The sequence below is a fragment of the Perca fluviatilis genome, chromosome 12 (assembly GCF_010015445.1).
Source record: "Perca fluviatilis chromosome 12, GENO_Pfluv_1.0, whole genome shotgun sequence".
Lineage (NCBI taxonomy): Eukaryota > Metazoa > Chordata > Actinopteri > Perciformes > Percidae > Perca > Perca fluviatilis.
Window position 1 is genome coordinate 20,824,089 of NC_053123.1, and position 27,488 is coordinate 20,851,576.

The 27,488-nt window shown below is 39.9% G+C and overlaps 1 protein-coding gene across 5 annotated transcripts; it reads right to left on the minus strand.

Annotated features, from left to right (window-relative positions):
* Positions 1-685: 685 nt before the first annotated feature.
* Positions 686-26,904, minus strand: dcaf6 (ddb1 and cul4 associated factor 6). Of its 5 annotated transcripts, XM_039817063.1 has the most exons (21): positions 26,486-26,903; positions 21,716-21,777; positions 19,032-19,124; positions 16,979-17,164; positions 16,760-16,873; positions 16,124-16,259; positions 15,092-15,303; positions 13,215-13,308; positions 12,436-12,555; positions 11,328-11,687; positions 10,750-10,935; positions 8,378-8,437; positions 6,527-6,713; positions 5,768-5,877; positions 4,529-4,859; positions 4,325-4,366; positions 3,549-3,687; positions 2,328-2,484; positions 2,145-2,233; positions 1,432-1,537; positions 686-1,276 (listed from the first exon to the last, which is right to left on the minus strand). In XM_039817063.1, exons 1-21 carry the CDS (start codon positions 26,580-26,582, stop codon positions 1,218-1,220), a joined length of 2,940 nt encoding a protein of 979 aa, XP_039672997.1. In that variant the 5' UTR covers positions 26,583-26,903; the 3' UTR covers positions 686-1,217. The 5 variants fall into 5 exon arrangements, with proteins under 5 accessions (XP_039672997.1, XP_039672999.1, XP_039673000.1 ...); XM_039817065.1 differs by lacking the exon at positions 8,378-8,437 and having other exon boundaries at positions 26,486-26,904; XM_039817066.1 differs by lacking the exon at positions 10,750-10,935.
* Positions 26,905-27,488: the final 584 nt, after the last annotated feature.

The window sequence follows — 27,488 nt, forward strand, 5'->3', positions numbered from 1 at the left end:
TTTTTTGCGGATTTATTTGAGTTAAGGAGAGGGGGGGAAAACACACAAAAGAAGTTAAATTGGAATAGAAGTGATCTTACAAGACCTTTGTAGCCTGCTCCTCATCTTTGCTTGATGCTAACGGCGCAAGGCTACATTGCCTGCTACACAGTTGCAGCTGCTGAGAATGATATGATTTTGTTCCAGACAACACAGGTTTAAACTGGTCTTAAACTAAAGATAAGCTAATGACAGAAGTATATTGAATGTCCTCTGCTGTCTAGCTTAACTTAACCCAGATTGTATTTAATTTGATTTGGTAGCTTGCTGCATCTTAAAAGGTGCAGTAGGCAAGCTTTATAAAACTAACTTTCTGTCGTATTTGCTGAAACTGACCCTATGTTCAAGTAGAACTACATGAAGCAGGTAATAATAAAAAATAAAATCTGGCTCCTCTGGCAATCCACAGCTCCCTGTTCAGATGCACCAATCAGGGCTAGGGGGTGTGTCTAACTGCGTGTCAATCACTGCTCATGCACACGCATTCATTCTCCCTTGTGGGGGGAGGGGCTTAGGAGACAGTTTTGGGCTTTAGCAGAAAGGGGGGGAGGGACTGAGAAGTTGTTGATGTTCAACTTTTTTGGCTAAGTCCTGGATCTTCACAATCCTACCTACAGCACCTCTAAGCTTTAATCTTCCAGACATCTTTGAGATGACATAGCCTTATTTATTTCTTCCAAATTATGTAAAAGGTTATAATGTTAGCATGTCCCTTTGGGGAGAAGAACCACAACTTCTTTTTTTCTCTCTTTAACAATAAAATTAAAGCATTCTCCAAGTATGTTTTTACTTAAAGTCCTTGTTTACATGCGCAACTGCCGGAGCAGGACATCAACATTTTTTAGCTTTGTGCTACAAATTCAAAATGTCACACGTTAACACTGATCAAAGCTCACTTTCTCCTAACAAAATAATATTGCACTTAACATCCTTGCACACCAGCCACCATTATTCTCACACTTAATATATATTTACTGACATCCTTGCCTGTTGCATTCACACAGATGTAGTTTATCCTCATACAGAAACATCAGTAAGAAAGTCATCTTAAAAAAACACAGGGGGGCTAGAAATGACACTAATTAGTATTCTACACTATACTTGTACAAATCTCAGGTTTTTTTCAAGTGCTATACAGCAAGAAAAAAATGTTTTCTTTAAAATACATTGCCAGCAGGCTACTGCTCATCCTCATTTTCCTGTCCTGAACCTTCAGAGCGATCACCTTCTAGTCGATCTGCAAGAAAGCAAAAGCAGATATTAAAAGAGGGACAGATAAACCAGAAGGTTTAGAAGGAAAGTCCTAAGAAAAACGGTGTCTGTGCACATTGTGCATTAATATTCAAACTATTTGCATGAATTAAAAACAAAAGTGAGTTTATGTTTGTGTACCTGATCTGATGTGATTTAGGGAGGCCAACATTCGGAGCATGAAAGAAGCCGGGACTGTGATTGTGTTCCTAGTTTCCTCTAGCATAAGCTCGTTCCGAGTTATTACCTAAAAAGAAAAGAAGAAAAAGAAAGATTAAGAAAGAGATGGTAAAGGAACGTGAATCTGACAAATAAAACAGTGAAATTATATGTTATTCAATAAGCTCACTAATTAGCACGGTATATATAGTTGTATGTTTAATCTGTACAAAACCTAAAGTTTAACAATGTTAAAGTTAAAGCTATATTGCGTAGTTTCTGCCCCCATGAGGAATTCTAAGTAATGACAACCAAACTGTCGGCGCGTCCACATGATACAAGCCTTCCGTGACCGGCCCCCCACGCAGTTGCTAGTAGCCAAGGAGGACACGGAGGATAAAAAAAAACATGATGACTTTTCAGAAGAGGTAATTATCTTCACTCGAGCTTCTGTGCGGGAAAGTCACCAAACGACAATCCTCTGAACATAGCCATAGTGAGAAATACGGAGAGATTTTTGTGGAGCTGATAGTCTTCATTAGCTTTGTAGCAACTCATTTGGCAATAGCTCGAATTTAACAGACGTTCATTAATATCAAAAAGTTACGCACTTAAGCTTTAAATAAACCAGCACACTCAAATAAACCAATCAATCAATCAATTCACTGCTTTCACACATCTATTGGCAGACATACCTCATTAGCCAGGATTCTGTTGAAAGATGCTGACTGTTCCAGTGGCGACCAAATCTTGATATCATAGTCTATCCCTGAAGAAGCCAGAACTGAAACAGACCAGAAAATTAAAAGTTAACATCTGACGGAACATCATCTTGGAGCAGAGGATCATGTGCGGTGCAGAGTGACAGTGGGACTCACTGGGGTCGTAGGGGTGCGGCTGCAGGCAGTTCACCACGTGGTTGTCCGCTTCCAGCAACATGAGGTGCTCTGCCGTGTGTCTGTCCCAGATAAAGATGTGGCCGCAGTCCGAGCCGCTCATCACAAAGTTGTTGCCCCAAAAACAGGACTCCTTTATCTGGACAAAAGAAATAAAACCACCTTGAATTTTACACTGTTAAAGGAATAGTTGAACATTTTGGTAATCGCTTATTTTGCTTTCCCTCTGAGAGTTTGATGAGAAGACACCACTCTAGAAACAGTTAGCCTGGCTCTGTCCAAAATCCTGAAATACACCTCACTAATTGTTTGTTTAATTCGTACACAAACAGAAATGTAAAAAAGAGGGAATTATGTGGTGTAACTATTTTCTGACAAACGGCAGTTTATCCATCCGCCCAGAGCTCATCTGCAGCTTCTCTGACTACAGCACAGGTACAGGCATATTTGGTACCAAACCTGGCAACCTTGCAGTAATGACAAGACTGCAGAAAGTAGTTACCAGACAGAAGTCACACATTTTTTATTATTGAACTTTAGAGATTAGCTGGTAGGGGCTATTTTTATTTTTTTTTTAAACTTTGGACAGACTGAGGCTATCCATTTTCCTGTTTCCTGTATTTATATACAAATAAACGTATTATTATTATTATTTACGCTAAGCTAGGCTAAGTGTCTCCAGGCTCTAGCTTCATACTTGAAAATTGCTTATTCCTTATGAGCTCATAAGGAGCAAGGTTACCTCCCCTTTCTCTGCTTTGCCCGCCCAGAGAATTCGGCCAACCCATGAGAGAGAGAGAGAGAGAGAGACATCATGGCTTTCAAACGAGAAAAGTGGCAGTTGGTCAAGGCCACACCTCCACCCTCCACCTTGCCCCCCCTTCTCTCCTCCTCAATAGCTACAGATACAGAAATGGCACATACTAAGGAGAGCTCATTGTGGGACTGGCTCTAGTGGCTGTAATTCTGCACCAAGGTTGAATTTTGGGAAAGAGACTTCAGATGTAGTATTAGGGGACCACTAAGGTCTATATAAAAGCATCCAAAGAGCACCATTTCATGGGACCTTTAACACACAGACATGAGAGTGGTATCGATCTTCTCGTATAACTCTCAGAAAGAAAGCAAGTATTTCTCAAAATGTCAAATCATTCTTTCAAGAAGCCTTTAAACTAATATAATGTAAATGGTTGGGAGATGTACCATTGTCCTGGAGTTGCGGTGGCCTTTATAGACCATCTTGACTGAGGGTCTCCTGATATTCTGGGTCTCGCTCTCCTCCATCTCCCTTCGTTCTTTCCTCCTGCGAAACAGCTCCTGGATACGAGCGGCTGCTGAGCGTCTATGAAACACAAGAAAACCAATATCAATGTATACATGTGATTATAAAGCTTCCAGAAAAATAAGAGAAGACACACAAACCCATGCTGTCTCTGATGCTTTCGGACCCCATGCTTTGAATCTTGAGTGAAATGTATGCTGGTATAATTAATTCAACCAAATAAACCCCAAGCTAGAAAGCAGCCACTTTCAAGGCAAAACACAACCTAACTTAATTAAGCCCTTTATATTGTTGGGCAAAGTCTTGTCCATTATCTACATGACAGTAGTGTCACTTAATCAAATCCACACTTGTTCATGTAATATACTAGTTGAAAAAAAATCAGTCCTACTGAGGAATCAAAACTGTATATCTTTTCCATCATGCACACATTCTTTGTTCATTCATCTTCTCTTCTGTACAAAATCTTCAAAATGCGGCTGTTATGCTGCTACTCACACCATCTGTGGAGTCAGTACTCACATGCACATCACTCTAACTCTACTGTTAGCTGTGTGTATATTAGTTTTTTTGTGAGCGAAATGACCAAATCAAGACAAAAACCTGTTATCTTCATCATGTTGTGCTGTTGAGTTTTAATGCTCTGCTGCATGTCACACACCTGACAGGTTAGATGCTTTTAGTGCAAACACTTTACCTGATCATCCTATCTCCTACTGCAGATCCTCTGGAATTTAATCTAGATTTGTCGTAAAACAGTCAATGGGAAGGCATCACAAAAATTTAGAATACCCACCCTTTAAAAGTGACATTACACAAGAGCAATGAGATAATGACCTGCATTCAAAGGGTGTTTTCTTGCTTGTAGTGAGTGAATAGAAACAAGAGTTGTCTAACGTACCTCTGACCCTGACCTCTGAACCTCGTTGATGGGATGAGAATAGGATCGTCGTCACTGTCATCAGAGTCCTGGTTGGCCCGGGCAGGCTGACTCTGGCCCTCCTCTCCCTCCTCCGCTCTGGGCTCCGCTCTCCTGCAGCCTCCTGAAGTGTCCTCCATACCCTCCGGCTGACTCCTCTCCACCGCCGAAGAAGTCACAGTGTCCCCCTGAGAGGAGCTCGCCACTGGGGCCTGAGCCGACGAGCTGCCGGCAGCACTGGAGCAGGAGGCGCCACATGGCGGCTCTGTGGAGGCAGCCGTGACAATCTGCTGCCCCGAGGACACAGAGGGAGCTGAGGAGAAATACATATAAAAAAGTTGCATAGTAAGCGAGGCTGCGCAAAGATTGTTAATATTTAAACTCAACTGCCAAACAAATATAACCCCTTCTTCAGAAGCTCCGCCCTCCAGATTCACAGACCGATTACTACTGGCCGGCCGGCACATTCACATGCTGCCTCCCCCCCACTCCCGCCCCTACCATCAACTGTTGCCGCCTGTTGCGGATTGGCTGGAACTGTGTTTTGTGGCTCGTGCACTCCTTTCGGTTTGTTTTCCATTTACAGAGACAGGGCTGTGTATTAACACAGCGCGCACAGAAAATAGAGAGTTGGGTGACTGTGAGGAGATATTCGCTGAATTTGACAAAAACTGACCAACTGCCACTTTGCTCGTTTGAAAGTCATGATGTCTCTCTCTCATGGGTTGGCCAAATTTTCTGGGCGGGCAAAGCAGAGAAAGGGGAGGTAACCTTGCTCCTTATGACCTCATAAGGAGCAGATTCCAGATCGGCTCATCTGAGCTTTCATTTTCTCAAAGGCAGAGCAGGATACCCAGGGCTCGGTTTACACCTATCACCATTTCTAGCCACTGGGGGACCATAGGCAGGCTGGGGGAACTCATATTAATGTTAAAAAATAAACTCATAAATTGAAATTGTCATGCCACCTTTAATACATGTCAGGACTTTGTAGTATTAGTGTTTGTATATTTGTATGTTTGTTTCCACAAATCACGTCTTTGCTGGCCTCCAGTGGTTTAACTTCACATCTTCTGGCTGTGATGTATAGGTGCACATGTTCTGACCACAACCATCAGTGATGGGGTGTGTCAGAGGTGAAACTGGCTTGAAACTTTTGTACTATTTAAAATTTGATTTCAAAGTCTGTCAGACAGATTTTCATGATGTTGAAAGACTCACGTTGCTCTGACACTGAAATCTCCGTCGACAGACTCTCTCTGCTCTGTGCAGCCACAGCCTCAGATATTTTGGGACCTCCACTGCCCAAAGAGCTGGATGTGCTACTGCTCCTGTGGAGGAAGATAAAAACCAACGACTGAGAGTCTCTCAAGCCTCTGACGGTTTTTAATTGTTCCGCAATAAGGAATGTGTTGTACAAGGCGGATGCATCTGTATTCACTACATTTCTGTCAAATTCAAACAGGGTGAACATCTTTCTGCTTTGCGAAACTGTAAAGGAACCAGAAATTCTGCACACTGTTGGTCACATCAAACGTCAACTTCATTACAAAATAAAATGAAAACAAGCAACAAAGCTCTGCAATTACACTCAATTGTTGATGCAATGATCTACAACATATTGACATGAAACTTAAGAAATATAGTTTCTAGAACAAATATTCTAAGGTTGCTGCTGCCAGGTGGGTTTGACTATGATGCCTGCTATCAATTTGTATTTAATTTGCAAGAGGTTTTTTCAATTGGTTAGTAGTTGGTATAAGGCAGCCTCTACAGTAGAGGGTCCATTGTCACATTCTTCAGGAATGAAGAGCTGCTATATAAACAAAGTTGACAATTGTGCAAAAATGATCATTTCATGCTCAAATTAATAAACTTCCATCAAAATAATCAACATAATAAATGTGTTGGGAGAACATAAAAGTTTCACAATGATTTTAAAAGAGGCCTTTTATCTCCTTGTACTCAGAAATCACTCACCACTCATCAGTGAAGTCCAGCTTGATGGTGCTGGTGGTGGTTCCCTCTGAACTGTAGTGTAGGCTGAGGACTGGCTCTGCTCCGCTGGGTCGACTGGTACCGCTCGAGGTGGAGGTGGTGGGAGCGCTGGTGCTGACTGGTACAGAAGCAGGTTGATCAGGAGGTGAACCTACAGCTTCTGCTGCTCCTGTGAGAAAGACACAGGCAAAGCCAGCAAGAATCATTTATTGTACAAAAAACTATCCTGATAGAAAAGCTTTGGGCTTAGAATGATTTCCCCCTGTTCACAGCATGTATTTAGTTGTTTAAAAGCACATTAAAAACATGCAACCTTCTGCTGCATCACTTCCCATTGATTTACAACACAAACATGCAGCGGACATTAACAGAGCGGACAAAGGTGGACACACTGTAATGGACGACTATCACCAGCCACAGCAACAAGACAGAAACACATCAAGACACAAGAAGCATCACGTCAAAGCCCCTGAAGGATCGTTATTAGTCGTGTAACAACCTGGTTTATAGTAGATTTTTAAGGTGTTGGGGACAATTTATGTTTACCTCCTGAACCAAATAGTTCCCAATGAAGACTGATGGCAGCGACATTTGTGTTTTATCAAGATTAACAGTGACATTGTGTCTAGGTGAGCACGATACATGTTGAGTTTTTAACTGTCAAGTTTTAGCTTTACAAAGATTTTTTTTCCCATTCATCATGGTAAAGTTAATGTAAAAAGGAGAAGCCTCACAAATAGATAAGGACTGTATCTCAGAACTATAGCTGCAATGATTAGTCAATTAATCAATTAGTTGATCAACAGAAAATTTATCTGCCACTGTTTTGAGGTCCCATACTGTAAAAAGTGAGATGTCCATGTCTTTTTTGATTATAAAGCAGGTCGAGGTGCTATATAAATACTGTGAAAGAATCAAAACGCTCAATCTACACACATATATATATGTAATATATATGTGTAATATGTACACTGCAGCGGCACCATATATATATATATATATATATATATATATATATATATATGAGCGGCTGCAGTGTGTTACAGTCACTTCACAGCAGCAATGATGGGAAAAAACCCACAGAGGCTGACTGATCAGAGGAGACAGAGCCTTTTTTTGTGATGGGGGCTTAAAGAGACAGGCGCTAAAATTGAGTGTTTTAGACAGAGGGTAAATACAGCTATATTCAGACAGGCCGTATGACCGTATATGTTTTTTTTTGTAACATTAAAGCATGTAAACATGTTCTAGTAGAAACCCAAATTTAAGTAGTAACCTCAAAATGAGCATATGGGACCTTTAAATAATCAATTAACCCTTTCAGTTAACTTTTGAGTTAAAAAGGTGAAAAGTCACTAATTACGTAAATGTGATGTCAATTTTAAGTGTCACTCATTAAAAACAAAACAATGTTTTGTTGTTGTAATCTGAGTTAATTTACCCTTTAAGTACAGGTAAAGCAGTTTAAGGACTCCTACCTGCATCATGCATACCAGATCAATGTAAATAAGTCAAAATTCTAATTCAATTTAAGAGATTAATATGATTTAATTACATAGATGATTGTAATGAATTATTATTATTATTATTATTATTATTATTATTATTATTACTATTACTGTCATAGCATCCTTCAGTCCAAGTCCCAGTAACTTGGGTCAGATAGACACTGTCACAGAAATGTGTCTGGATAGATAATGGGAAAGTAAAGTGGTGGACAGAGAGAAACAAGAAGCATGAAAACAACGGAGGACGACTGTGCAGAGGTTTGAGAGAAAGTGTTTGTTTTGATGAGGGAGGATAAAGAAGAAAAGTGGGTGGCGGGGGACGCACCCTGCTGTTCATCAAGAGTCATGGATCCCAGCTGTTTGTTAACCACAGATGAGGGGGAATCTGGAAAACAAATGAGACCGACTAAACATCTGACACAGAGCTCAAACCTGAGGGCTTAACACAAGTCAATGTGCACGAGGGTTAAAAACTTCAAAGTCATGTTAAAAAGAAAGCGATCCAAGGCCAAGCAGGAGGAGCTGTAAAATTAGCCAAAGGAGAGAAAAGCTTCATCTGATCATTTCACATTCACTGTATGTGCAAAATGATTATTAGAGATTAGTAAGTCTCAACATTCACACATGCTAACACGTCCTGCTTATAAATGATTAATTCCTGCAATGTTACAATAACCATCAAGCTCACCGTAAGATATCACAATGGAAAATACAAACAAAATAATAATAATAATAATAATAATAATACTAATAATAATAATAATACGTGAATTTGATGGCAATTGTACATCATTCTCACGTTTGAATAAACCCCTTACTCCCTTTTATTCTTTTAAAGATTATTTTTGGGGCATTTTTGTCCTTTATTTGATAGGAAGACAGGAAAGGAGAGAAAGAGGGAATGACATGTAGCAAAGGGCAGCGGGTCGGACTTGAACCCTAGGCTGCTGCGGTATGGTCTGAGCCTTAGTAGATGGGCACACTCAACTAGGTGAGCTAACAGGGCGCCCACTCCCTTTTTTTTTTATAAGATTATTTTTTGGATATTTTAAGCCTTTATTATATAGGACAGCTGAAGATGGGAAAGGGGAGACAAAGGGGAAATGACATGTAGCAAAGGGCCGCAGATTGGAGTTGAACCTGCAGCCGCTGCAACAAGGACCGAGCCTTTGTACATGGGGCACACGCTCAGGCACGGACTTCCTTTTACATTAAAGTCAATAACTGCAATCTTACCGGGACAACCCTTTTAACATGTCAAATCTCTGAATTGAATATTGTCACATTAACATAAAGGCTCAGAGAGAATAAATTAAAGTCAATTTTAAGAAATTCATCACTTAATTATCATCTTTTGTTCACAGAAAACACAAAACAGTGAATGCACCACTTTTACAATATTAAAAGGTGAAACATTATTCAAAATGCACGTTTTCATGGCTTTTCTACATAAATATGTGTCCCTGGTGTGTCTAGAGATCCCCTATGTATGAGAAAAGACCATCCTCTCTCTTTCCCTCCTGCTCCATCTATCAGAAAGAGATCCTGATCATGTCAGATCACTCAATAAAAAGGATTTCTCCCCTTGCAGTGTGGGGAAAAAGAGGTTTATAAACGAAAAAGAACTTTGCACAACCACAATAATCATTGGACTGCATGGATAAATTAATTAATATTCAGCAAAATATTATTAAATAATAATTTAAAAAAATTACAGACTGCATGTGATAATAAGAATTTTAAGTCATTATATGCTTGTGCACTGTCAGATGTTAGAAAATAGGCAGCTGAATTCGCTCTCTAATAAATAATGAAACTGAAAAAACGTACATTCACTTTTGAGAATCGGCAGAGAGCTCACAATGGTCATTAATTAACTCCAAAATAAGTTTGAAAAACCATCACTGATGCAGCCTGATAGAGAACTAAGAAAACTCTCCTCCCTTCACATCATTACTTTTCAACCTGAAGCTATTTGTGCACAAGAAGAGTATTGTGGCTCTTTCTGTGGAGGTTCTGAATAAAGCCACAGGGGACATTTACGTAACGGACACCCACAGTACGTCTTAAAGACAAAAAGACTTTTTCACGGAGTTGAACCCGGGCCTGCTGCGTCGAGGAGTAAACCTCTAATCATGGGCGCCTGCTCTACCAACTGAGCTATCCGGGCGCCCGGCTTTTTCACTTTAACAGGCACAGTAGATGAAGCCAGTAATATCCCATGGCTGAAAAAGGCTTTAGTTATGATTCCCAAGTTTGAGTGAGATCAAACCAAAGTGAACCAAGCCCAAAAGTACAGACAGCTGATCAGTTAAATCATTCAAAACATGAGTGAATAACCACATGAGCCATGAGGACGCCAAAGCAGAGCTGGTGCCACTCGGGTAAAAACTCAAGCAACAAGTGGAGCGATGGAGTGAGAGCATTAGTGAGTGAGGGGCTGAGCAAACAGTGGAGAGGCGACACAGTAATCGCTACAGAGGTTAATAAGTAGAAGGTGCATTATTAGGGAATGGGAAGAGATCACTGTGATATTTGTGGTCAGTTGTAGCAAGGCTGGGTCTATCTGGAGCCTAACGGTCTCTACAAACAAGACAAGTCTGCTTTTCCTACATAGAGGGTAAGATGGTAGGGGAGGGGGCCCAGGCAAACAGCCTGTATGGAGGGGAGGTGGGGGAGCTCGGAGGGGAGGGTAACCTGTAGGGGGATGCATCTCAGCGGCAGCAGCAGTAGTAGCAGCTCTTTCTGACTGTCTCTCAGGGGCTGCAGAGGAAGAAGAAGAACGGGCAGCTCGCTGACCCTGTCCTGGTGGGTCGCCCAGCCGAAGTAACCTCTGCAAACGCCTACACACTATACTTATGGGCAGCCGATTAGGACCGTACTCTGATAAAGAGGCAGAGGAAGAGAGGGAGAGTGAATGCACGATTAGAAGACAGAGGAAGGATGTGAGGAGAGGATTGAGAGCAGAGGGACAGGAAAATAAATGAGGAGAAGGACAACAGGATGCTGAAGGAAAAGAGAGTGAAGTGAGGCTGCTGCTTGAGTGGAGTGGCTCCAGCAAACACACACACAAACATACACTTCCACACACACACACACACACACACACACACACACACACACACACACACACACACACACACACACACACACACACACACACACACACACACACACACACACACGTTGATCTAACTCACTTTACTGAAGACTAAAATTTGAAATGTTTTTGTGTACTTTATCAAAGTGACATTTGTGTGCGTTTCTTCTCCTACCTGAGAGAGTGGGTTCTGGCGTGGGCGTGAGCGTTGGGGTGGGGGTGGGGGTGGAGGTCCCGGCCGTGTCGGGCTGACTCCTCTGCTCGGAGTCAGGCGAGGAGGTGAGGGGGGAGGAGGAAGGGGCCGAGCTCTCCACTGATGAGGAGCTGGAAGGAGGAGGTGCTGTGACTGTTGATGACGACCCTGAGGAGGAAGAGGAAGTGGATTTAGGCATGGCGGCAGCGGCGGCGACAGGACCAGCAGGTACCTCCGGGCCGTTTGAGCCCACGGGCCTCTCTGGGACGCCGGACTCCTGACTGGAGCCAACGGCAGGGGCAGCTGGAGTATTCGAGGCCCCCTCTGGACCAACAGCTGTTCCTGATACAAGAAAAGAAATAGAGGTTTACAATCTCTAGGATGAGCGGATTACTTTTTAATTAAATTTTAATTACATTTCACAAAATACAACTCTAAACTCCACCTGCATTGTAAAATATGAATATTTTATGTACAGTTTCACTCTGCATTTGGGGTGCTGACACATATAGGTAAATGGATCCATAGTAAAATACATGGTGCTTGACTTTAATTATGTATTTTCAGGGACAATGCACACTTCTCAACAACACTGTAAAAGGCCAGTGTTTGCCAAATGGCTAATTTTCAACTGTTGTCCTTTTCTTTTTAACAACCAGCACTAGCTTATACAACAATAAACACATTTTATTATTTATAATTAAGTAATGTTAAAAAAAATATGCTAACAGCCCAAAAAACTGTATTAAATAATGACATGCAGCAGTCCATGCAGCCCTGTAATTTATTTAAAAAAATGTTTGTGGAATTTGTGTGAAACATCTGAGTCAAAATGTGAAGATCTATGTTTACAATTTTAAAGTACCTTTATTTAACGCTTATTTGTAGAGGGAAAAGTATATAGCAAGAGCAAATGCCACATAGCACAGCATTTATAGCCTAAGCTAATTTGCACAAACTCAACAACAAAAATACAAAGAAATCAGCACAAAACTCACAAACAACACACATATACACAAGGACTTTTAGAGTGTCTGATTTGCTGAGTGTTGCCAGTTTTTCAAAGACGGAGTACCAGTCAATGTCTCACCTCTGGCTCGTGTCTGAGGTCGAGTTCCTCTGCTGCCCTGAGCTTCGCTGGCCTCCTCAAACCAACGAGACAACATGTCCGACATCCTCTGCATCAGAGACACGTTTGGGCTCTGCTCTCCTGCAAGAGCGCAGGAGAAACACGTTCACGCTGGACGTAAGAAAAGAAACATGACAAAGTCGAATATGTTGGGACAATATTGCAATATCGATCCGGACTCCACACAACATAGTTTAAAAAAACTGTTGCTTCTCATGTGGGGCCTTAAGAATAAAATGCAACTGTTAATTTGAGCAAATACTGATTCAGTGACTCAGACTTATGTTTTGCAATTTGGACAATTTCATCCAGTGACGACTAAAGGGGAAACAAAGTGGAATAAAAGTGTGTTTGATATGCAGTTATTGTGACACTGACACTGAAGTTGAACACAGACATGGTTTTCTGTAAAGGAGCAAACTACTTGGTAGCAAACTCCACTTGGTGGAGGCATCACATTTGTAATTGCTTACGTGTTTAAGTGGACAAGTTGCACAGCTCACTAAATATTGAATGTAGAGAAATTGTTATGCTTTAATTTAGCAGCCTTGCAAAATTTTTTATTATTACTTAACTTTTTATAATAAAAGATTAAGGAAAACATCTAAATGTCAAAAAACGAAACAATTTGCAGGTAGGATTTGTTGTGTCAGAGCCTCAATAATTTCAGACCTCTGCTTTAAACTTACTGAGCAGGAATGCGTACATGTCAGTTGCTGTACTGACTGCTCTGATCTTACCGTCTCTCTCTCTCTCACTCTCAGGACGAGCTCGGGGTCCAGTGTCAGACCAGTCACCTCGCAGACGGAGGCGCTTCACTGGAGGCTGCCTCAGCTGTAACACACACACGGAGAGAGAGAGAGAGAGAGAGAGAGAGAGAGAGAGAGAGAGAGAGAGAGAGAGAGAGAGAGAGATTAGCAGTTTGTCAGTCAAAGCATGGTCAAAAATAGCTCCGCTGCCAGAGCAAAACACTGCTCATCTCTGTCAATGTCCTCTTTAAAGTGCCCCCTCCCTTCTGGCTGCACGACTGAGGTTGCCACCACTTTCCAGTCCCCTGGCTCTCTTTGCAGGGCAACAGGCTGCAAGCCAGAAATAGAAAAAGGGGGTCTTAGTACAGGGACTATCAACTGCTTCACGCAGGAAATGTCATTAGGTCTGGTTATAGGCTGGAGGTGGTGAAAAGGAGCAGAGGCTGACAGAGATAGTAGAATAAATCAAAGAGCAAAATCCCCTGAAGAAATGAGGTTACAGGTGGAGAAAAAAGGAGAGCGAGAGAGCGAGAGAGAGAGAGAGAGAGAGCGAGAGAGAGCGAGAGAGAGCGAGAGAGAGGTAATGAGCCTTTGCTTGACCGTCCCCTCCACCTCAGCCTGAACTATTTTAAAGGATAGAGGAACACTGCCTGCGTCGGACGCTGTATTTGGAAAGGAATGTGTGTGGTGGTTGCATCTCGACACAGCTGAACTCACCACGAGGCTTTGAAACACTGGCACCATGATCCAGCACATTCAGACACACGTGAAGACCAGTGCTCGCAGTGAACACTTTCAAACTAAATGCTCACTCAAACAGAAATGATGACCCAGATACATTTGAGAAAAACACTTAAGAATACATGTTTAGATTTGGTTTTAATCAATAATCCATTGTGCCTTTTCTTTCTCAATCACTGTGTCTCTTCCCCTCCTCTCCTCTGTTCCTCAGGGTCATTTTGCTCCACTCACTGCACTGCATCAGCTGGTGCAGATTTAGCAGTCTGCAGTACACTTAAAGAAGCAGACAGCCACAACAAGGGCTCTTGTTGTGTTTGTTTACAGTATCAATAACATCCCTTTCACTGCCTACATGGAAGACTCTGCTTGGCCACACGTGCTTATGTTTATTTTCTATGGTACACATACAAATAGTACCAATTGGGTACATCTACGTAGGATACGCAGGGTTTAATCATTTTAATGTGGAGTATATGAATGTTTAACGATACAGGGCTATATATTTATTTACCTGCTCACAAGTCCTTTCTGCAGCATTGATTTTCTCTGCATCACATTATTTCTATATATTTCAATTAGAGCTGAACATAGTAGTATATTAGCTAGTGTGTTAGCATGCTAACATTTGCTAATTAGCACTAAACACAAAGTACAGCTGGGGTTGATGGGATCGTCATCGGTTTTGCAGGTATTTGGTCATAAAACAAGTATTGCAAAAAATAACATTTTAACCTGATAATGGCGCTTCATGGAAAAGGAAGGAGCAGGAAGTTATTACAATTATTCCTGAGATGAACGTATAGACCAATTTCATGGCAATCCCTCCAGTAGTTCTAGATAGATATTTCATTCAAAACCACAAATGTGAACCTCATAAGAGGAAAAGGATAGCAAGGGGGGTGATCACCAAATTCAGTAGGATTCATCCTCTGCGAAGAATGAATGTCTGTACAAAATTTCATGGCAATCCATCCAGTAGATGTTGAGATGTTTCAGTCTGGATAAAAGTGGTGGACTGACCGGCCAACAGACATTTCCATGTTATAGCTACAAACATACAGTTCCTATCAGGATTCATGTGATGTTTTTATGAGAGCTGCATGACAAGAGTCATCACTATCACTCACCTCCTCCCTCCTCTCCTCAGACGGGCCCTTCAGCTCTCGCGCCTGGTCATCTTTAGGGTTGAACAGGTAGATGTAATCGGACGAGTAGCTGACCAGAACCTCCTGACCGTCCTCGCTGTAGCACAGAGAAGTCACGCGACACGACTTGTTGGACAGGTGAGCGGGAACAAACCTCACGCACATGCCTGTCGTCCCCCGGCCCATGTAGTTACCTGCGGATGAGAAACAGAGTCTCTGACTATCTGGTTGATAAGCTGGAGAGATATGCCCCTGGTGGGGCCTTCAGATCCTCATACTCTCTGTTGCTCACTGTACCAAAAACCAAGACAAAGTTCTGGACCAAAACTGTGAAATTATTTGCCTCTGATTCTGAGGACAGCTTTAATGCTCTTGTTAAAAACTTTCTTTGTATGCATTTTAAAGTTTTAACTCCCCAAGACCAACAAAGTTGATTACGTTAATGTGGAGCTTAGATTTTAAAATGACTACTATATAGTACTAGGGCCAAAATACAGCTCTGATCTGCTGCTATGTTATGAACCAATAACCATTCACTTTTGACCATTTTTGCATAAAAACTCCCAGAAAACTTGAGGTCTGTTTGGCAATGCCTTTTAATATATGATACACTAAATTATGTTTGCTTATTTATTATCACATTTTAGCCAACTGACATCCAAGTGAGGTTTTAAATTAAATTTTACTGAATAAATGTATAGATCCCAAAGTTTAAGATAGGTCAATCAAATATTGAAATATCAAAAATGTTTTACCCAGAGAGGAGCCCCTCAAACCTGATTCATCTGTAAGCTAAGCTTTACTTAACAATAACAGCTAATAACAAGAATATTACGCCAACAAAAATAAATTAATATAAATAGTCTTTTATTGCTATATTTTGTTCCTTCTCAAAAACAACTGTAGTGACTTCAAATATACAGTGGGCCTAAAAGCCAATGTGAATCTACTATATCATTAAATATAAAGAAAGAGGAAGCTGAGTGAAAGTGGTCCGCCTGCAGGACAGTTTACCTGTCGCTCTGGTGCCCAGCATGCGTCGGTCGTAGATCCGCACTGAGCTGTCAGAGCAGCCAACAGCCAGGTAGTACGGCACCAGAGGAGAAATGGATATAGAGGTGGCTGCCCTTCGACAGTTTATCAGGATGTCCTGAAATCAAAGCAAACACAATGGCACAAACAAATTATAAAGTCAATGAGCCCTTTTCTAAAGTCAGCAGCAACAGAGGTGGCATTTTAAGGTAAGAGTATTTACAGTCATATAGATTTGAGGACAGTTTCGTCCAGCTATTCAGCTCAGACAAAAATATTTTCAATAGGTTGTTTTCCAGCTGTGGATGTCCACTTCTAACACGAACATGCTGTATGGTAGTTAAGAGGGAGGGGTAACAGAGTCTGGTAAACTTACTCTGACAGTCTTAAGGTCACGAGTACCGAGCTCCAGCAGGAAATAAGAGAAGATGCAACGCAATATAGAGAGACACGCACGCACACACGCAATAACGTGCCAGTTTTTCCACAACAAAAAGAACTAACAGATCCCCAAGTAACCATACACTAGTGATACTGAGACCCCCCCCCCACCCCCAGTGTCAATTCATGACGCATCACCAACTGAAAGGAGAAAAAACATCCCAGCTGTCACCGTACATCTTTGCAGTCTTCTTTAGTGCAGCTGGTCTTCGTGCGGAGGTCAAACCATCGCACCGTGCCGTCCTCCCCACACGACAGAAACGTGTAGGGGTCATTTGGTACCGTCATAATCTGACAAAACAAAAAGAGAGGCTCAGGTTAGGAGACAGAAACCACAAAGAAGAATCTCATGTATGCTCTGTAAGATGTTTGACCAGCGTTTCTCGTGTTCAGTACCTCATAAGCTGTTCCATAATGGCAGGTGAACTGACACTGTCTGTTGTGCTCAGGACTCTTCTCGGTGTTGGTGTAGTAGATGATGCCGTCTCCGGAGCAGGAGATGATCTCCTGATCGTTAGTGTGGGGCATGAATTTAGCGCTGAAGATATTCGCCCGGTGACCTGAACGTATGGACTTCTTGACCTGAGGAAGAGAAAATACATGATGGCTGAATGGGAAGTAACTGACGAAAGGTAACCTCCCAGGTCCCACCGTCACCTAAACACACACACTTCCTGCACCAAGTTTATTTGGGTGCTCTGCTTCAACAAAAATAAGAATTGCAATGTGTTTTTTTCCCCTAAAACGATTTCAGGGGAAAGGTGGTGTTTCCGTGGTATAAAAACTGATATTCTAATAATTTTCAGCTTAAAATTAATGACGAACATGAATCTTTAATAATAAAAAAATCTTTATTTCAGAATCTTTAATCCATACAAAATACTATTCATCTGTCATATTAAAAATTTGTGTGCAAGCTGTCATGCCAGCGTTTTCTGAAGCAGCTCTTCCTAGGACATAATAGAGCCTCTACGATGCTAATTTCTGACTCATCCAAACGAAAAATAAAAGGAGGTAGAATGAAAATGAGAAGTAAAAGACTTGAGGAAACTAAGTGATTTAGAAAAACATCTTCATTACACACTATTATGTATTAAAACATTTTAAAGAACAGAAACCCTGGGGAAAAAAACTAATTTTAACTTAGAACTAACAGATCCCCAAGTAACCATACACTAGTGATACATCCATACAAAATATCTGTCATATCAAAACTTTGTGTGCACGCTGTCGTGCCAGCGTTTTCTGAAGCAGCTCTTCCTAGGACTTAAAGCAACACTAGAGAACTTTCGTGCTTCGGTCCCCCTACAGGTTGGAAGCGTAATTGTCCATTACATTACATTGTCCAGTTCATTTGAACTACAGATCCGCTACCCGATCTGGCAAACTTGCATAATGTAATGTAATGCACAATTCCGCTTCCAACCTGTAGGGGGACCCGAAGCGGTAAAAGTGCTCTAGTGTTGCTTTAATAGAGCCTCTATGATGCAATTTTTTGACTCATCCAAACGATAAATAAATGTAGACATTAATTGCCTCAATTGTGCCTCACTAGCACTATGCTATCTGGCAGATGGCCTGGGGACAAATAGGAAGGACTAATAATTACCAAAGTAAGTTTTATGAAGTATGATCTAATTTTTTATGTATATAAAAAGGAAGAAAACAAAAATACATATTCCTACTTTTAATTTTTTTTTAATTTTTTTTAAATTGTAGTACTTTTACATTTATGTTGTATTTATGTGGTATTGTATTCATATTTTGTGCCACCTCTTTGTCTGTCGTCCATTTTAGTTTTTTCTCTTTTGTTCACAGTTATTTGTTTTGTTCTGTTGGCTTCGTTGGCCGTTCTACATTGATTTACTGTAATATGTTGTCGGAAAACTTGAATTACAAATTTTATTATTATTACAAATTTATTAACTAATGAACTGAGCTGCTGACATGTTTTGGTGCAAAACCGGCATCAAGGAATCGCCAATATGATCAAAACATGAGATGGGTCTTACTCTTTCTCTCTCTATTTTGAGGAAACAAACACATATATATTAATTTCAAAAACGTATAGCACATGAACTACAGCTGTGAAAACCGCTGACACTGAACTAAACTACACATTGGGACCCATCCTATTTGTACCTGACTGTAGTGTTTCTAAGTGACCGACAACACCAGCTGCTACAGTCGCTTTTTGTTTTGATTTGGCTTTTTTTTATATATATATATTTTAATTATAATTTTATATATATATAAAATTATAATTAATATATATATATATATATAAAATTATAATTAAAATTAATAATAATTGATTAACATCTGCCACCCAAAACTCTCATGCCAACTAAACATGCCAATTAAACAAGTGTTTAAATGACAAACGGCTGTAAAAAAGTCAACTTCATCTGCTTTTTGTTCAAAGACAACTTTCTTGATGACAACTTACCTTTTTGTTGTACGGGTTGGAGATAACCAAAAAGGTGTCGTCTGACCCCGACAGGAGATATTCACCTGTGTCGTTCCAAGATATAGTGTTGACCTGCGGAGAGGATTAGTAAAACGGATTATGCAAACATACAGATGTTTGCGGTTTCCATTAGTGCTGAAAGGGTTAGGTCATTAAAAGGATTTGACTTTGACTGACAAAAAAAAAAAAAAAATCAAAAACTATTTTGAACTAAACTGAAACTTTGATACCAGCTTCTCAACTCTAAGTGCCTTCTTATTTGCTTTCATTTGATATCATTTTAAAAACTGATAAAAAAAATAACAAGCATTTTGAACTGTCACTCTGGGAAAATGTGACAATTTTATAGAGACCAAAACCCCTAACCTGGGGGTCTGTACCCTCATGAGGAGTCGCAAGATAAGTCCAAGGTGTCAGGAGATGATGATGAAGGGAGGAAATAAGAAAACAAACTGTTCCTACACAGAATTACATTTATTTTTCTGTGTTTTCTCTAATCTGTGCTTTGATTGTGAAATGTTGCTATAGTTTCACCACTTCAGGCTTAAAGAATTATTTAAATGGAACAAAAAAACTAAATCAACTGAACTACTCAAAATACATTACCATGCACCTTAAGGGTTCACAATAGGTGAAAAAAAAGGTTGGGAACCACTGAGGGTCTAATGTCCTTGTCCAATTCAAATTACATTCAACTGAAATCACTGTCAAATCATGGTCACACATATAATCCGTCCATGAATATAAAGTGTAGCACAAGAACATTCACAGTTGGCTGTCACTCTGTGGATCAATATTTCATTAACCCCTGCTTGTTGCAGCTTCAGTGTTTTCATCATCACACTTTTGCTCATTTCATTTCCACAGACTCCCACTGCTGCAATAAGTGAAATGACACTGCCTGCCCGTCCATTTACCACATCCTGAACCAGAGGCTCAATATTAGAATACATTTTAAACTGAGAAAGTTTAATCAATTTTGATCATCTGAAGTAAAATGGTATCAGACAGTGTAGGTGAATCTATCTTGTCTTTCTCGTGTGATAAAGATTTAGAGGCAGACGGTGAGAGCAGATTCAAACGAAGGGATGAGGTGATCTAAATGTTTCATTGTGCCATTCTTTAAATAACAGGTTTACCTTGTGTAATATGTAATGTGTAATATGTGGAACAGCAGGCCAAAAGGCCAACAGTCTTCACCTTCTACAGGCAGATTTGTCTGCTAAAAAGTACATCTACTTTATATTGTAAGGTTTCCTGAAACTTGTATTTTTACTGTGTCAACTGGGAATAAACTGCAAATCTCTCATTCTTCGACCAACAACAGCAAGTTGTATTTTGCAACTGATACAACTACTACCCTGTTTCCACTAATTTTGCAATGTTTGGTATGGCTCTTTCTCGCCCTTTCAAACCGATTTAACCACCTCATCCAACAGCTGACACGGTTGAGGCGTGCTGAGCCACCAATACAAACTCAGACCATCCACTTACTGAGAGGATGCAGCGCACCACTGAGCAGTGTTGCAGTTTATTGAGGACAATGAAAGAAAAATGGGTGACAGCTTCACATGGCCAGACATTGTGTTTCTGGTCATTGATTTGTATGCGAGGTGTCTGAAGGGGTGTCTATCTCTATGTTTGGTGTATTTTGTGAAAGTTAAAGTTTCAAGTAAAGTTTGAAAATAAAATATTTGGTAACACTTTACTTGAAGGTATCGACATAATCGTGACATAACATTGTCATAATCGTGAAATGAAACTGTCGTGAACGTGTCATAAACATTTATGACTTCTGTCATTAAGTGTCATTCAGTTTTTGTCATGACAACCAGAAGTTGTCTTGGTCATGACAACTTGACATAATGTCATCCTGTTTAATGTCAAGGTGTCTTAATAAGGACACTCCAAAGAAATGTAATGTCAACCTGTCACGACCAAGACAACGTCTGGTAATGTCACTTTGATTAATGTCAAGTTGTCATAATCAAGACAACCCAAACAATGTCAACTTGTCATGACAAAAAACAAATGACACTTAATGACAGAAGTTTTAAACATTTATGACATGTTCACGACAGTGTCATGTCATAGTTATGACAGTGTCATGTCACGATTATGTTGATACCTTCAAGTAAAGTGTTACCAAATATTTAAAAGAAAAATGACAAAAAAACCCACAGATGTTCAGTTGGGTCTTCACCTTCAGTTAGGGCAAAAATTAGGGCTGAAACGATTATCAAAATAGTTGCATTATTTTTCTGCTGATCCGACAAATCAATGACTCCGTATCTGTGTCTTCTTTATCAAATATACCTCCACTCAAGATTGAAAGAGCTAATATATAAATAACATGCAATAAAAATGTTCCTCTAATCCTTTTAAAGACGAGGCGGGAATTGAAGTGATGCTCTCCTGTGGTTGCTGTGGTGTTTTAACCGGACTGACGTCCAGGCTGATAGTGTGACAGAACGTGTGACTGTCCGCTTCAGGTTTCTCAGTGGTATTAACCACCTGGTCTGAAGTTAAAGATCTGCTCTCTGTCAGACACTTCGGCTTCACAAAGTGGTCGAAAAAAGTGGCATGGTGTGTTGTTTTTCTTTGCCAGACGACATTAACTAATAAAAAAACGAAAACAGATAAAACATTTTTGGGGCACTTACACAGCCATCATGTACATTCAGTGTCCCTTCAAGTTTCAGTCTCTGGACAAATTCTCTTCTACCTGTGAAAAAAAAAAAAATGTAAAAGAATGACAGGTTTTTGCTTTATTTCTTATCCTATTGAATGATAGCCCCTATCTATCTATCTATCTATCTATCTATCTATCTATCTATCTATCTATCTATCTATCTATCTATCTATCATCTACTTCTCCATCCATCCATCCAATTCATCTTTGTTCTTTGCTTCACTCCAGTTAGGTACAATAATAGTTCTGTAGACTGGTATTAAATATCACATTATACATTTGGATTCAGTGTTTCCGTAGCATGTACTTATTCATGCAGGAGAAGCCTGATAAAAAAGAGAAAAGATGCTGCTGATTGATGAGACTATAAATGCAGGACAAAGTGGTTTGATAAGCCCGTACTTTTAGTATACATCTTTCTGCTGTATCAGGAAAAACATGTTCTCTGAACCGACAGCTCTTAGGAGAATAAAGGGACGATAAAACACACAAATTAAAAAGTAAGATTTGTTGGGGATTTGTGAGAAAGCAGCAGCATTAACTCAATTGTGAGGAAAAGACATTTTGATCTCTGGATCAATTACTCATTCGTTGTTAGAGGAGCCGCTTCAGGATCAGATGAAGTATCTCATATTGAAGTCATAATTCTTTGAGTTCTTTCTTCAAAGAGTTATTACTCATCATGCAATAATAAAGTCATTTTGTGATACTTTTTCATCACTTTTCCAGTTGTGTCCAAAATCCACGTTACACACCAACTGCTCTAAAACATCTATTTTTGGTACTTTTGCATCTCATTCGTTCCTGTAACTACTTGGTCGGAAAAGGAAAAGTCCACTTCTAAACAGATCTACTAACTACTCTCGCCCAAAACCGTTTTTTTCCATTTGCATTCGCACTGGCCATAGGGACTATAGGAGGGGTAAGGGAGTGATGCAAGCACGGCAACGGTCTTTATAGCGTTAAAATCAGAAAACAAATACGCCTAAGAAAAGTATTAACTAAATACCAAATCTAATGTATATAGCATATTTGTTATAATTTAAACAAGTCTCCCGAGAAACAGGTATCTCTCTCTCCCCCGCCTCTGCCTGCTGCGCTCTGTGTGTGTGTGTGTGTGTGTGTGTGTGTGTGTGTGTGTGTGTGTGTGTGTGTGTGTGTGTGTGTGTGTCATCCGGCCAGCCCGCAGGGGCACGCTTGTGGAATTTAACTCCGAAAAGACAGTTAACCACAGGTTCCCGTTAATCTTATGATGGACATGTGTTGTGATATTTAAACAAACGAATCGTCAACGGCGAAATAAAAGCGTCTTATTTACGAGACCGGTCTGAGAGACCTCCAGCTGACAGCGGGGTCTCTGAGCATGACTGTCAGAGCGACGAGCTAGCGGCCGGGGCAGGCGCCTGCTGGCTGTCGCCTCACTTCATGGCGCTTCTCAACTCCGAAAACTTTGAAGCAAATTGTCAATTCGGCATCAATTTTCGCAAGACTGCCTATATTCAAAATCTAAACAGTTCATTTCTCGCCTAAAACGTTTTCAGAAGTGAATTTAGTGATGAATAAGAAAATTGTTAAAATTGTCCCTTTGTTGGTCTGTTTGTACCGGAAACCCGACCCTCGTTGACCTAGGTTCTTATGCGGAAAAGGGAACAGCGAAAAGACCCTGCCCTGAAGCAGGAGCTGAAAGAGTTAAAAGGAACTGTGGCTAGAGGAACTTTAAAATCCCCAAATTGGTCCAGTCGGAACACTAGATAAAAAAGGTTCTAGGAATTGCAAAAATCTTTCCGGTCGGAAAGGGACTATTGTGGTCATCTCATTTTGGTTCTCTTTGTGGTCATTTTGCATCTCTGTAGTCATTTTGTGTCTCTCGTTAGTTGTTTTGCGTATATCTGTGGTCATTTAGAGTCTCTTCGTGATACTTTTTTTTTCCCAGCAACATTTTGTGAGTTATGACCCCTGAGCCCTGGGCCCCTGTGCCTGAGCCCGGTAGTCCCATGCAGTAATCCATCCATGGCCACATATGAAAATGGTAGACTAATTATATGAAAATATTCTTACTACAGTCATGATCAGACAGCTCACACAAGATGTTTTTCACTTGTGTAAAACGTGCTTGAGAGATATCATTTAAAAAGTTAATTACAACAAATGTACTAGTATTTACTAACTTTTGGTATAACAAAAATAGGGACTGTAAGCATGTTGGTTAAAGATGGGTATGTGAATATTGTTGTTTAGGCTCAGATACATTGTGAACCCTGGTCCACTTTTAACTCACTGGGTTCTTCAGGTACCTCGTGCCAGGACTGAACTTGGAAAGACTTGTGCAGCAGCCTCATGGAATCTCTTGCAACATGACCTAAAACTAAATACTTCTATATATCACTTGGACGCTTTAGGGCTCTAATTAATAACTGTCCACTGCTCAACCTAGTTTGAACTGATATTGTTTGTTGTTTTGTATAATTGTATTTATATTTCAAGTGGTTTGTTATTGATTGTTTGTGTGACGTCTTTTGTTCATGCTTGGCATCATTGTCAGGTGATTCCCAGAGTCTTAAATAAGGGTTTGAAATTAAAAAATATATCAACAAATTATTATTTTCACTATCAGTTGCTTCTTTTTAAAATTACTATTAATCAATTATTTTTATGGTTTATAAAAAGTCATAATTAAAAAAAACTGTCCATCACGATATTTCACAGAGCATAACAACAGTGCAAAACCCAAAGATATTTGATTTACAACAGTAAATCATCGCTTTAGAGAGGCTTATATCAGAGAACGTTTGACATTTAAACTCAAACAAATTACTGATTGTCAAAAAAATATTTAGAGATAAATAAAAAAATGTGACAATACATAGTTTGGGTTTGGCCAGTTATACATGGAAATAAGGAAAATCAATAAGAAAAAGTTCATTTGGACAAGCCTAATGCATCGAGTAGTTTTATCTCTAATTTAACACCTATGCCAATATGTTGTGTTTTATTAGAGTTACTGGGTGTGTTTTTGGAGTCTCCGATCAGCATGTTAAACAGGGATTAATGTCATTATTAACACTTAAATCTTGCGTAAGTTCAGAGAAAGCCCTAAGGTTACACACACATTTCTTTTAACCCCCCCGGAAGTGTCTCTGGAATTCAATGTTGACCACTACTTGCTGCCCCCATCCCCCATTTTAAAGCTAAATATAACCTACAAGAGCTCAGACCCACACATCACTGCATGTATCCCTTAACCATAACACAATAACAGCTCAAACCATATCTCAGTCAAGCTAAATACAGCGCTGACTAAACCTCTGGGGCACCTGTCCCACCTCTACAGGCTTATAAATCTTCAGTCAACCAGGCTGACTGTTAGACAGGCCAAATTGCAGACAAGTCTTATAAACCTCTCTGTCTGCCTGTGTGCCAGCAGCGCTGTCCTCTGTTTACACCGCGGCCACTGTTGTTTTATCATATTATTCTCTCACAACCAACACAGAGATCGACATGCAGCAAAACATAGGTAAAGTCTCACTAATGAGGACTATCACTACAAGTTAACTCACACTAATGAGGGTTATAGTTTTGCCCTTGTTACGCTTAAAACATGAATGTAAAACAAATACATACATAATTTTAAACCACATAGCACAGCTACCTTTACACACTCTAAAATGAATCTTTCAACCTAGTATACTGACAAATGCTCTTATTTATAAGTGCCATAATAACATGCCAATGTATCATTATATCTTCTTGGGAGACAATATAAACACTGCAGTGTCATGCAAGTTTTAAAAACATGTTTTAATAAACAGAAGCAAGTATTATTTTTATGTGATCTGTCTTGTGAAGTTTGGAGCTGAATTAGTCATCTTACTTTATTCAATGTGGGAATTTCCCTTAAACAAATGAACAGTTATTAGTGTTTTGATACACTGGCCTGATATTATGTGCAATATTACACTATTTACTCCATATTTCCTTGCTTGATTCTATTGGTCTTGTGTCTAAAGTTAACATCAATTTTACAGATTTAAAAATACATTCTATGAGGCAGACGTATATCCCTACTTTACTATTCTCATTTGTGTTTTTCAGTTTATGACTGTTAAATATGTCCCAGGTTGCTGTGAGTGCGTTTAGGAGAATGAGATCTTGAGCACTTTGTTGCAAAAAGCCCTTTATAATGCACCAGTCCTTTATAAATAAATTACATGATCGATCCCTGCTTTTATCTAAATTATGTTATGCAATTGTAGTGCTATACTTTTCAGTTCAGTTACACACACACATACATACATACACACATATCATATAATGGATATAGCATCTATGCTGCAATTCCTGTGAAAAACAATGGCATATCTGAATGAGATAAATATAATTGTGCTGCAGCTATTACCTCACAAAAAGCTGCACTATTAAGGATTATATATAATATTTAATCCCATCTAACGTTAGCGCTTAAGCTCTGGACTCTCACATCTCCGCTTTTACATGAGTAAATTAAATGTACAGGCGGTCACTGCTGTGTTTACACTTTGCAGAAGGAGTAACTTAGCTCTCGGTTATAAAGTAGATCGGAGCACAGTTCATGTTGGGTCTAGCTGTCATTGGATGTGCTTCAGCACCGCAGACACAGCCTTCAGTGGAGTTACCTGCCATACACAATCTTAAAGTAATAAATGTTTTCTTGTCATCTCACCTACGTTGCCGTTAGCATCAAAGAGGCTTGTTTTGTTCTTACCTAAATAGTTGGTCCTGATGGTGTTAGGCTCGTTGTATCCAATTAAACGTTTATTTACATCCCAAACCAGGTTTCCAGAGCAGGACATTGTGACCATATGTGGGCTTTAATTAACAATAACATTGAAACTAAGCTAACCCGTTCCTGTTGATGTCGCCTTTTATCTATCGTTGCTTGGGTTTTGCCATGGAGCTCAGTCCCTGTGTGTCGGGACAGCGCTAACGTTAGCTGGCTGCGACACTCAACGTCTGCATCGCTGGAGGTGAAAGACTCGCTCCTGTCCTGTCTCCGCTGTCCTCATGAGTTTACATTCACTGTACTGCTGCTCTATGCGCTGCTAACTATCTGTCCTGCTAGCCTAGCCTGGTTTATTTCTTCTAGCAGGCAGCGGTCAGCTGTGTCCAAACAACGCGATAAACTACGTGTTTTGACAGGGAGGACAGGGGCGCTCGTTTTAAGGAATCACATAGCTGTCGGGGCGGAGTGTATTCAGGAAAAGTCGAAAAAATAAAAATTTGATTTGAAGAAGTGGTGAAAGAAGTACTCAGATATTTTAAAAGTAGCAATGCCACAGTGGAGAAATATTATGTTGAAATTAAAAGTCCTACATTTACATTTTGACTTGGGCTAAGTAAAAGTATACAATTATTAGCATTATAATAAAGTACTAAAGTGAAAATACTCATGATGCAGAATGGCCAATTTCAGAATAATGCACATAATATTGAATTATGATTATTCATGCATTAATATGGACATCGCCTTGATATTGCAGTTGGTAAAAGTAGAGCTGGTCTTTTCTAGTGAATTTCACCGAGGGATCAATAAAGTTCTTTTTTTACCCATAATAATACATCATCATTTATTTGTTGATTATCTTTTAAATCATTAATCTGTATCTGCAAATTAACTACTAACTAAGGTTATCAAATAAATGTAGGCCTAGTGAAGTAAAAAGTACAATATTTCCTTCTGAATTTTAGTGGAGTGTATAGTATGAAGT